The 13,155-nt window shown below is 41.6% G+C and overlaps 1 protein-coding gene across 1 annotated transcript in view; it reads right to left on the reverse strand.

Moving 5' to 3' along the window:
- The window catches only part of si:cabz01090165.1 (uncharacterized protein LOC100333421 homolog), a 73,006-nt gene extending 60,537 nt beyond the window's left edge, over positions 1-12,469 (reverse strand). Inside the window, exons 1-3 of the mRNA XM_037677745.1 lie at positions 12,206-12,469; positions 5,786-5,986; positions 508-674 (exon numbers count right to left, since the gene is read on the reverse strand). Coding sequence (XP_037533673.1) covers positions 508-674; positions 5,786-5,986; positions 12,206-12,457 — 620 coding nt within the window. The 5' untranslated portion in view covers positions 12,458-12,469. The remainder of the gene's footprint in view (positions 1-507; positions 675-5,785; positions 5,987-12,205) is intronic.
- Positions 12,470-13,155: the final 686 nt, after the last annotated feature.

The following is a 13,155-nucleotide window of genomic DNA, read 5'->3' on the forward strand; positions in this document are numbered from 1 at the left end:
GTGCGTTCTTTCAGCCGTACCTGCGCTCACAGTTCAGTGAAACAATAATTCAGATTTGACTGAACTCGTACTCGGAGGTAGAACATGTGTAAACAGACCCACAATGCAATGTTTCCTCATTAATCTGCACCGCTTCACCCCCCCGTCCGCCCGCAGCGTCAGTGAGGTCTGCAACTTGCATCATCATTAACATCCATGCTGCAGCCGGCAGGACCGTGAACCTGAAGAAGCTTCCTGGATTTAAAAGATCAACGACTGAGCAGAATTAATTCAGTTTAATTTAAAATTCACGTGATCAATCGTAAAAGGGATTTGAGTTTAGCTTTATCCTGCATGAGTTGCATGTTTAAAAAAAACAAGCTAAAATCGTGATCTCACACACTTTGCACTTCCAAGGTGTGAGTAATAACTTGAGAGGACTGCATCTTTAAAGTCACGAGATGACTAAATGTGACAACGGTGTTTGACAGAAACACAAAGTGTGCGGCAGTGGAAGCTGATACGGACCGAGCCAGCTTGTGCAGGTTGGAAAAGATTCCCTCGGGGACGTTCTCGATGAGGTTGTGGTCCAGGCTCAGGGTGTTGACGCTGACCAGCAGAGCAATGGTCTCCCAGGGGATGTCCACCAGGTTGTTGTAACTCAGATCCAAGTCCTCCAGAGTCTCCAGGAAGTCCTTCAGGGGCAGCAGAACAATTCAGTTACACATGAAAGAGCTCAAGCAGTGAGTTAGTTCTTTAAACAACGTCCAACTGTGAAGAGCTGAATGTGACACGGAGATGTCTCCATTATCTTCTGCATCAAATGTGGTCCCTTTCATTAGCTCATGAATGATTCTTTTCATGGAATAATAGAAAGATGGAGAATATCTGCCTGGAGATTTTATGGTCTCTTGAGATATTTTGCTGTAAAAACAAACACAAAAAGACCCCCCCCCCCACACACAAATAGACAGTATAATAATCTATATTTATGTTTCTGACTCTCCAGGTCAGCTAACATACATTAAAATAATATAGTTTGCAGCATTTTAAAAACATTAATTTACCTTGCATACTGTAACAAACTATCCAAAGTACCTCTACAGATTCACAGCCACAGTATTATTGTACTCAGTACTTGTGCTCTTAGGTCTAACAGTGTTTGCTATTGCTCGTCTTATCCGTCTTGTGAGAGCTGCATGTCATTGATGTAGCTGTTTACGCTTTTGGTAAATGTACCTCATAAATCAAACACTCTTGATGATGTCATGTGGTTACTACTGTATATGTGGTATTATAAGTGTTTTTTGTTCAGTACTGATTGCATACTGTGTTCACTATCACGATGAAGACCAACATTTTATTTCTTGTCATTCATTCAACCAACATGACCCTGAAAGAAACTTCTGTTTGAGTTTCTGATGTGGATTTGGTTTGGACTTCACTGGAAGACGAGCAAAAATTGTCAGACTCTTATTAGCCAGAGTCAAGCAACAGAGCAACTAGCAGGAAGAAGAAGATCCAGAAGATGGTAGATGAGACCAAGGTTAGATGATGACACAAGACATTCAGACATTTATTTTATTTATTTGTTAAACTTTATTTAATCAGGCAAATCTCACCGAGTTCGCAGATCTCCTTTGCAAAGGAGGTCTGGGCCTGAAAGCAGCCCAACATGCATGTTTCTGGGACTAAATGAATGATTTCCAGAGTCTCCTGGACGGAGACAAGTTGCTGTTGAATGCCACAGATACTCTGCAGCAATGTCCCATGTAAGAATAAAACACCAACAAAAATGAGATGTTATGCCACAACTCTGTAACAACTGGTTCATGCTGTCCATTTTCAGGATGTTCAGCCTATCGTGCACATCTCAGCTGTTGAAACTTGCAGCACGCAGTACAAGTGGTTGCCCAGTTAAAAGCCAGAGCCCACCAACAGTTCAGGACAGACTGGTGGGTGAAGATTCTTGTTCTCCTGATTTGAGATTCCTACTGCCGTACACTGTTAACCGTGTGGTTCTCCCCATTCAAGCCCCGACTGATTCTGGAACTGAGAAGAATCTCATCAGCCATGATCTTATGGAACAACATCATCTTCCCACAATCCTCCTGCAGCAACCACTATTGGTCGCAGCTCTCACTGACCAAACCATCACCTTCATCACCTACAGGACTGAAAGGGTGCACTTTGTTATTTCTGGCAACCATCATGAATGGGGTGAGTTTTACGGTTTTTTTTTTTTTTTCTGCTCCAACCTCCTATGTGGTCTTAGTATTTCACTAACTTCTAATACATAACCCGGTGATAAATTCAAGAAAACAAATAGAAAGTTGGAATACAGATTTTTTTTTGGCTAAGTGTCTTCGAGCTGCTGTTTCCCTCCAGAAGGAAAGGACCATCTGATAGATTTATCCAGAGTTCCCACTTGTTATCATGATCTGACTCAGTAAAAGGAAAGCTCTTTACCTCCACACCGACCAAACAATCGTGCTACTGATTTGCTTCTTGGAGCTCCCCTACCTTCGAGCAGATTATATAAATTGTCTGGCCTAGAACGAGAATCTATTAAGTGCTATACTGATAATTTTTAAGCCTCTGGTATCATCCGTCCTTCAGTGTCTCCTGTTGGTGCTGGGTTTTTATTTGTCAAAAAAAAGGACGGCAAGAACAATATCCTTTATCTTTTATGGACTCTGTGTTCGAACATTTACATTCAGCTAAGTTAAAGTTACCTCGGTCTATGAAAATACATCCTGTTCTCCCAAATCAAACCTGTCATCCAGAGTCACCTGTGCTCTCCTACAAACCTCCCCCCACCCACCTGTCTCATCAATAACCACCTTGCTTTTTCCATTTATTGTATATTGGGTGTACACCACAGTGGAAGAGGGTTCCAGTAGCTGGTTGACTGGGCAGGTTATGACCCACAGGAAAGGCCCTGGATTCCTTATAATTTTATTTTAGATCTTAGCCTTATTTCAGATTTTTATCAAGCTCATCCCGAGAAGAGACGTCTATCGCCAAGAGGCAATCCTTGACTGGGAGCTACTGTGAGGATTTCAGTTCCTGCTCCTGCCATTACTCCACCTTCTTGCTACTCATAAGATACAGGTGTGTTGTTCAACCACAGATGACCCCGAAGACCCAATGATCTAGGACTGCATCCAAGCAGAGGACCTTCCACAATTCTTCATCTGAACATTGTATCGCCATGATTTTCAGCTTCTAGCCACTGAAAAATGTATTACCTCAATATTTTTCTAGTGATTACTAAGAATCATTTTCTTGTGTTTTTGCAGTTACCTTTGAGAACCTCACCTAAGACTTGAGCCACCCCTCACCTGAGTCATTTTCCTGTGCGCTCCTGGAACAACAAATTTACTCCTCACCAACTGCAATAAGTATTTGGACATTACTGGCCTCTGCATCCATCTCTGGTCCCACCTGTCACCTCCATCCTGTGTGCATTTACCTCCTGGAGGTTACCTGCATATTGGAACTGAAATCCTCCAACCTCTCCCAGACTTCAGAAGAAACAACCAATAGTAAGAGCATTACCTTCTGTCTAACCACCCTGTAAATAATATTTCTTGAGATACTCACATAATCCCATGCCTTACAGATCCTCCTGGCACCGTTCCCTGTTGACACTCACCAATAAAAACACTTACATTTTTTATCCTGTGTCTGTTTTTCGGTCGCTGGAATACAAACTCTGGTTTAAAAATCAAAGTAAGCTTGGCAAAAATGAAAACCAGTGACTCCCACAACCCAGAAATGAAGAAATGGGTAAAGGTAATGGATGGATGGATGGATGGATGGATGGATGGATGGATGCTCCCCTGACCTCACAATTCACACGAGTCAGGTGAAACTTCAATTTAAGGTTCATTTTACCAGACTTCAACAAAAACATATCCCTTATAAATACTAGGAAAACTGTGATCATTACACACCACAAGACTTAACAGTTTATATCTTACATTGTATTTGTATTAAAGGAGGGGGAGGGGTAAAATCAACATTTAAGGCAAAAAAATAAAACAATAGGACTTTTTAATTTTGACATTTTACAGTACTGTTGCCGATAAGACTTGCTTTAAGTTTGTGCAAGTAGTGCACTCCTGTGATATATTCTTTAACTCTAAAATAAAAATAAAATGTCTCAGTTGATGAAATGATGGAGGAACAAAGGCTAGAAAACCAACCCAGAAGAAAAGGAAATGGGAGGAATTATAGAAAATGACCCGGATCAATCAAAGCATGTTGTTTTCTTTAATTGCCTCTGTGCTCGGCTCATAATCAGGACGCTGAAGAAACGCCACAAGACTGAAAACATTACAGAAATAAAAAACACAAAGAGAAACACTGCGAGACAGAAACATGAAAGGGGAAATTAACAGCTTGTTAATCTGCTGAAGTGTAGCTGTCAGAGCTGTAATTGCTCTCATAAAGCACAAAATGAGGACACTGTTTGAATTTTAGAGTTCCTCCATTTTCATCACAACAACTCGTGCTTCAGCTGCTTTTTAATCTTATTTTCGGCAACAAAAGAAACTGTAAAAGCCGGGAAGACGAGTACAAAACGCAGAAAATGAGTCCTAACTGGCCTCAATTACACGAGTGTCCTGAAGACAAATAACTTCTTTTCTTCAAACTGTTAAAAATATCTCCGGTAATCGTTGTTTATTTTAAATTTGTTCTTGTATAAACTGTTTCATGGTAGAGACGACGTGTCGGAGGCGCAGATACAACCATGGATGATGTTCAGAGGGATGGAGGAGACGTTTGGTCTCGATGTTTTTATGAAGGAGTTGTTTGTGTTTTTCACAGCAGGAGATTTTCTGCTCTTACATTATGAAACTCAGCACACGGGAACTGTTTTTAACTTGAACTATAGACAACACTTGACCATTGTGACCTCTATAATTTTAAGCAAGACTAGGAGGAGGATGGAGATGTTGGGATGAGCGTTCACAATAAAACTTGCAGACTTGAAAAAAGAGACTTAACTGAAGAACGAAGTCGATCCAAACCTGCTTGAACTTCCCTCCTTCCATCTACAGAAAAAGATCAGAAATGCGTCCCTGTTCTGATGTAGTTTCTCTTGTTTTGCACCGTGGTAGGATTTTAGGTCAGAAACCTCAACCAGTAGGACAGTAGGACCTCCAGTATGGATTGGAGGTCCTACTGTCAAAGTGGGAAACTCCACCAAGGGTAGCTAAGATACGGTGGGACTTCCAGATCCAGAGTAACAAGCAGGTGATGACTAACCAACCAAACATTGTTGTGGTCGACAAGCAAGAGCAGAAGACAGTGGTGATAGATGTAGCAATCTCAAGTGACATCTAGAAGGAGCAGCTGTGGAAACACCAAGGACTGAAAGAGGAAAAACAGAAGTTGTGGAGACTCAAAGTGTTAATCGTCCCAGTGGTCATTGAAACATGTGGTTCTGTGACCCTCAAACTGGAAGAGTGGCTCCAACAGACCCCAGGAACAACCTCGGAGATCTCTGTCCAGAAGAGCTCAGTCCTAGGAACAGCTGAGATACTGAACAGAACCCTCAAACTCCCAGCTCAATGGCAGATGATACACGTTTGCAGTTGAGTGGAACCGCCCAAGAGGCAGCAGTCATGGATTTTAACTTGGCAACCCAAATTTTGAAAGCACCCATTATTTTGCATGTAGCCATTCTGCATGGAAGTAGCACAAGCTTAGTTCAGATGTTGTTCTTATTTCTGAATATTAAATTTCCTAATCTGGTGAGTGTCATTCGAGCTGAAACACGTCCTGGTGTGTGTACCTGGAAGGCTCCCTCTGATATGCTGTGCAGCTGGTTGTTAGCGAGGATGAGGTGCCTCAGGTTCACCAGGCCCTGGAAGTGGGAGTCGTCCAGGACCGTGAGGCGGTTGGCGTCCAGGTGGAGGGCGTGCAGGTCCTGGAGGTCAGCGAAGGTGAACGGCCTGATCTGACTGATGGTGTTTCTGCTCAGCGTCAGGTGGATCTGGACAAGAAGGGAAAGACGACATCAACAGCAGCTCTGACGGATCAATTCTGCTGCACCTTCATTTCTTTTCCTGCAACAGTTACTTTGGCTGCAAAGTTAAAAATGATGAAGAAACTAACTTGAGTTGAGAAAGTCTGAGAGGAAACAACAGGGAGCTGGAGATTATTTTAAATCAGAACTTTACTAAACTATACAGGCGCTGGTCATAAAATTAGAACATCATGCAAAAGTTGAATTATTTCAGTAATTCCATTCAAAAAGTGAAACTTGTTTATTATATTCATTCATTACACAGACTGATATATTTCAAATGTATATTTATTTTAATGTTGATGATTATAACTGACAACTAATGAAAACCACAAAATCATATCTCAGAAAATGAGATTATTTAAGACAAAAAAAAAAAAAAGATTTTTAGAAATGTCGTCCAAATGAAAATTATGAACATAAAGTATGAGCATGTGCAGCATCAATACTTAGTTGTTGCTCCTTTTGTCTGGATTACTGCAGCATCAGAATCAGAATCAGTTTATTATCGCCATGTCAATGAACGAGGTTCACAAACTAGGAATTTGCTTCGACATAAAGGAGCGAATAGTAATAAAGTAAAAATGAAAACATTACATAAAACATGTGTACACCCATACAATACACCATGCATCAATGCATCGTGTCATGGAGTGGATCAGTCTGTGTCTCTGCCCAGGTGTTCTGAGAGTCCAGGTTGTTCTGATCGTGGCCTTCAGCTCTTCTGAATTGTTGGATCTGGTGCATCATCTTCCTCTTCACAATACATCATGAAGTTTCTATGGGGTTAAGGTCAAACGAGTTTTCTGGTCAATTAAGAACAGGGACACCATGGTCCTTAAACCAGGTACTGGTAGTTAGACACTGTGTGCAGGTGCCAAGTCCTGTTGGAAAATGAAATCTTCATCTCCATAAAGTTGGTCAGCAGCAGGAAACAGGAAGTCTCTAAAACTTCCTGGTAGATGTCGTGTTGACCTTGGACCTCAGAAAACACAGTGGACCAACACCAGCAGATGACATGGCCCCAAACCATCACTGACTGTGGAAACTTGACACTGGACCTCAAGCAACATGGATTCTGTGCCTCTCCTCTCTTCCTCCAGACTCTGGGACCTTGATTTACAAATGAAATGCAACATTTACTTTAATCAGAGAACAGAACTTTGGACCAATCAGCAGCAGTCCCAGGCGAGACGCTTCGGATGCTGTCTCTTGTTCAAGAGTGGCTTGACACAAAGAATGCAACAGCTGGAACCCATGTCTTGCATATGTCTGTGCGTGGTGGTTCTTGAAGCACTGACTCCAGCTGCAGTCCACACTTTGTGAATCTCCCCCACATTTTGAATGGGTTTTGTTTCACCATCCTCTCCAGGGTGCAGTTATCCCTGTTGCTTGTACACTTTTTCTACCACATCATTTCCTTCCCTTCACCTCTCTATTAATGTGCTTGGACACAGAGCTCTATGAACAGCCAGCCTCTTTAGCAATGACCTCATGTGTCTTGCCTCCTTGTGCAAGGTGTCAATGGTCGTCTTTTGGACAACTGTCCAGTCAGCAGTCTCCCCCATGATTGTGTAGCTACAGAACTACACTGAGACCATTTAAAGGCCTTTGCAGGTGTTTTCAGTTAATCAGCTGATTACAGTGTGACACCAGGTGTCTTCAATATTGAACTTTTCACAATATTTTAATTTTCTGAGATACTGAATTTGTGGTTTTCATTAGTTGTCAGTTATAATCATCAACATTAAAATAAATAAACATTTGAAATATATCAGTCTGTGTGTAATGAATGAATATAATATACAAGTTTCACTTTTTGAATGGGATTACTGAAATAAATAAACTTTTTCATGATATTCTCATTTTATGACCAGCACCTGTAATGCTGTGAGCAATGAAGATAATGTCAAACATTCAGCATTCAAACAACTGAAAGGTTTATTTTAAATCAAATTAATATGAATGTGCAGACAACCAACATGTCATCCTGTTTTAAGGAAGTACTTATAACACAAGGTAGTAAAAATTCAACATATTTGTGTGTTTTTGGTTAAGTCCATCAAAAGTCACGGCAGATGTTTCCAGTGTTTTTGAAAGGTGTTTGTGCTGTAATGATCTAAATCTTGGAGATCTTAGAGATTCTGCAGACGGCCATAAACACACCACTGAACAATAAAACAGCTTTTAACGTGCAACAACCTCCTGATGGTCACTTACTGTACTTTAAATGCAACCGTTTGATTCGGTTAGACTCTTTCAGTCTCAGTGCTCAGAAGTTAAAGATCTGTTGTTTGACCACACAGGAGATAAGAATCAAGGTTTATCTTTAATTAAACCATCAGCTAAACCACAGGATTCTTGTTTCTCCCCTTTATTTATAAGGACGCTGTATGTAATTGATTTACGAGCGCTGTGTATGAGACGAGCCTTGAAAATAAAGGTAAAAATATTGATACATCTGTTTTTCATTACCAGAACTGTTCGACAACGCAGTACTGCAGCGAGGAGTCTGTATGCAGCTAAATACTTCCACTGTACACAAAAACATTTTAACGCCCGAGAAAAGGTCAACGAGCTGCCGCACGTTTGTTTGGAAACGCTCCACCGTCACCGGGGACATCTGTCACCGCTGAGAGATTAAAACCTCATTTCTAAAGGCTCCCCGAGTGTGAGCAAACATCTCCGCTGCCATCGTACCGGATAGGAGACGTGTTTTCACCAACTAAAGGAGCCTCGAGCTGCGTCAAGCGTCGCTGTTTGGTGATTAAATATCATTTCCTTCGCAGGTTTCTTGTTGAGATGTGTGCCGTGAAGCTTCCTGGCGTCTCTCACATGAGCACGGTGGAAATAATTTGTCAAATTTAGATGATATCAGGGACTTTAGAGTGAACGTGAATCACGAGGAGCAGATGTTCCTTTAGCCAAAATGTTGACTTTAATTTCTCGTGTTTTTACACTAACATGTTTCTGAAAGCCCAGAAAACTTTTGTCACTTCAGAGTGAAACGCATCATTAGACTGAACCTGGGAGAACTTCATCATCTCTGTTGGTTTTATCTTTATTTCAAACCTTTCTTTTATCCTCAGACTAGCAATAGGCTGAATTTCCCCAAAATGCCTTTTAGGTGACAAATATTTAAATTCTGCTCAAACCTATAGGTGTTACTATCTGATTAATATTACCCAACCACAGAGGAGAAAAACTTCCACTGCACTCAGTTAAAATCAAACTGTAGCTTTCTAAAGGTCATGACAGGTTATTTATTGTCACAGGAGCAAAAAGACACAATGATGTTTAATTAAGTAAAACACATTTTCTTTTGACATCTTGTAACTTGTTGGTAATTTATTCAAGCTGTGAAAATGCTGCCGTTCATGTCTGGAGGTCTGACGTTTGGCTGTAAAACTAAACGTTTTCTCTGAACTGGTTTAAAGCATCCACCAGCTGATTAACAGAAGTTACTTTGTGTCTTTACAAACAACCGTTCATGCAGCTTCCAGAGGACGATTTGAAGACGATCACTGGTTTTTCAGTCTGACTGCATCTCCTCAGGAACCTGACATCGCTGTCAGCTTCACAAAAACAACTGGCTCCTACTTTTTTGGCTCCACAGGACTGAATAGTAACTAAAGATAGCTAATGGTTACCTAAATGCTAACTAGAAAAGTGGTTGTTAAAAGCCAAATTTATTTTAAGAAGCCCAAACTGTACGCTGAAGTAAACATCAAAGATGATGTCAGTATATTTGAGTAAAATATTTGTAAATACATGTAAATATTTCATAAAATACATACATTTCATTAAAGACTACCTGACAAACAAACAACAGTTTGTGAGACTGAAGGGTTGTGTGTCTAACCAGGTGGTCAGTAGCTCCGGAGCGCCACAGGGGACTGTACTCTCACCATTCATTTTCACTCTGTACACCTGATAACAAATTTTGTTGGGTGATTGTCTCAGAAATTATTGCGATAAACGATAATATTGTTTGAAATTTGACAATAATTAGTAATTATTGTCAATTTTAAGCAGAAATGTTGGTTAATTTTGTGTGTAGTAGCTTTTTTGACCACTCGATGGGAGTATAAGGCAGTTTGAACTGAAAGATGGATAGTGAGGGAGTGAGCAGCGTGTCTCTTTAAGGAAAATGGGAGGGAGGTCCCTTGACGTGACATGGGCTGGCTCTCTTCGGTTCTCAAAATGGCGGACACTCGGTGTGGTTTGAGCTCTTTAGCGTTTTTCACACAAAGCTTTTAATAAAAATCAATAAACGAGTTCTCAGCTTCTTTTTGCAGAGAAAAACAAGTTTTTAGACAAAGGCACGAGTTTCAACCGAGAATTTGGAGCTTCAACAAGATGAAGTTTTTTCCCTGAGATCAGCTTGTTAGCTTAGCTCGTAGCTTAGCTGCTTTTAACGATCCAAAAACTTGATTTTTGTTTCGTTAAAATGGATTTTAAAGAGAAAAGAGAAAGGGAGGGGTCAATGAAGAACACCGGAGTTGAGTCTTTTGTCCTCCAGTGTCTTCAGTAGAAAGAGACATGAAGAAACGATGAAGCTGATGAATGAAAACGAGGTCGATAATTGTCATTTATCATGCGATTAATTGATTTATTGTTTATCACGACAGGCCTACCTCAGATTTCCAGTACAAAATAGACTCCTGTCATCCGCAGAAATATTCAGATGACCTTATCAGAGATGGACAAGAAGCTGAGTACAGGGAACTGGTGGACCTCTTTGTGGCATGGTGTGGAAACAATCATCTCATCTTGAACGTGAACAAAACAAAGGAGATGATTGTAGATTTCAGGAGAAACAGGAACAGGTCCAATCCTATTTCCATCATGGGAGAAGAAGTGGAGTTGGTGGAGAAGTATAAATACTTTGGGGTTCACCTGGACAACAGACTGGACTGGAGATGCAACAGTGAAGTGTCTACAAGTAGGGACAGAGCAGACTGTACTTCTTGAGGAAGCTGAAGTCCTTCAACGTTTGCAGCAAGATGCTGCATATCTTCTATAAGTCCGTTGTAGAGAGCGCTGTCTCTTCTGCATCATCTGCTGGGGGAGCAGCATCAGAGCAAGTGACTTCAAAAAGATCAACAAGCTCATAAAGAAGGCTGGCTCAGTTCTGGGGACTCCTCTAGAACCTCTGGAGATGATTGTTCAAAGAAGGATTCTTCATCAAATGAAGAACATTATAGACAACCCTCAGCATCCTCTTCATCAGACTGTCATACAACAACAGAGTGTCTTCAGTCAGAGGCTTCTTCAGATCCACTGCAGGAGATCCTTCCTGCCCACAGCCATCAGCATCTAGAACAACTCTTTAATGAAACCAGGACGATGAGCTACAACATCAGTATTCACATATTAACATCTGGAGTAGTGTGTTCAGAGTTTTAGGAGAAGAAGGTGGGTACAAAGAGAACCAGTGCAGGGGACTCCTTCTTGTACCGACATAAGGATGGGTACAAACTGACCAAACCATTATAGAGTAGGAGAAGTATGAAGACACCACCTCTTCAAATATGCATCTTCAGTTCAGCAAACGGACTGGACCAGAACCATTGTTCTGGTTCAATGAACTCCTCCCGCAGGAAGTTGGTTGTAGCTCAGATTGACCTAAAATCTTGAAGCGTTAGTGTCTTACATGTTAAATATTCTGCTCCAACAGAGTTTAAACACACACAGGGGTTTCTTGTATCATTGTGAGGTTGTTTCATTGGGAGGAAGAACTGATTTTATTTTGTACTTGGTGTGATCCGAGTGAAATATGGACCAGTTAGAGAGCTAGCTCATGCTACGTTAAGCTTTTCCTGTCTCCAACAAGTTTCATCCAATCGGACTTAACAATTCTACAGAAGCTGAAAAAATCCAGCCATGTCCTGTAACCGTTACACGAGTGACAGGCTGTGTCAGTGTTTTACGGGACACTTCAGTGACCCGCAGCCTTAACTCATCATGAATAATGACACTGAGTCATGAGGGCAACGTGTTTTGAGCAACACAGAATTACACAACAAGGTAATAATTGCTGACGAGCCTGCAGGCAGCCATGAAAGGCAGCTCAGAGACCAATCGAACTGAACCACGGCTGCACTAAATCCTTGTCAAATTGCTTGGCAGCGCGTTCTGCTCGTGTGGCTCGCACTGAGCCTGAAGGTGCTCAGAGACACTGACCAGGCTGGACATGTTGGCGAAGTCCCGGTGCCTCAGCGTGGTGATGAAGTTGTCCATCAGCCGGAGCTCGGCCGTCTGCCGGTCGATGTTGGGCGGCACGAAGAGGAGGCCCGTCTTGGCGCACAGCACCGTGTAGGACGGCAGCAAATTCTGGCAGGTGCAGCGCTTCGGACACAGCATGTTGGAGACGCAGGGGGGGAGGCAGGAGAGGAGGACGAGGAGAGGACAGAGCAACGAGGAGACGGTGTCCATGACTGTTCATCTGCTGAGAGACAGAAACAAAAGCTTAAGGTCAAAAACATCAACCAGGAAGTCTTCATGTCCTGCTTTTAAACTCAGACAAGGCAAAGGTTCTGGTACTGTATATGGACCGGAGCAACTTAGGAACACACTTTGCCTTTTTTCACTTCCATCACTTCCTCTGGATGACTTTAATGGGGCTCCAGTTCTAACATAAAGAACCGTGGCGTTGTTTTTGATCAGACACGTTCAAGCCACATATGAAAAATGTTACCAGCACAGCTTTCCTCCACCTGAACAACATCCTAAACTTGGAAACATCCAAGACATGTCACAACCACTCATGATATGATGCACAGAGAAAGGTGCCGTGCCTACACCCACAGATCACAACAGAACGAGAAGAAAATGAACACAAGTCAAAAAAATATGAAACAAAATTGAAACATCTGATCTAAAGATGATGCAGAAGAACTGGTCCATGCATTTGTCACGTCTAGACTGGACTATTGCAATGGTTTATTATCTGGGTGTCCAAATACTTCTTTAAAACGTCTTCAGTTGATCCAAAATGCTGCTGCCAGAGTCTTAACTGGAGTTACTGGGAGAGATCATATCTCTCCAGTTTTAGCTTCTCTCCACTGGCTCCCTGTCAAATCCAGTCTTCCTTCAAAACATCCAAACCTCTCAACATCAAAGCTCCAGATTAT

Source organism: Nematolebias whitei, chromosome 6 (genome assembly GCF_014905685.2).
Source record: "Nematolebias whitei isolate Nwh7 chromosome 6, NemWhi1, whole genome shotgun sequence".
NCBI classification, from domain to species: Eukaryota; Metazoa; Chordata; class Actinopteri; order Cyprinodontiformes; family Rivulidae; genus Nematolebias; species Nematolebias whitei.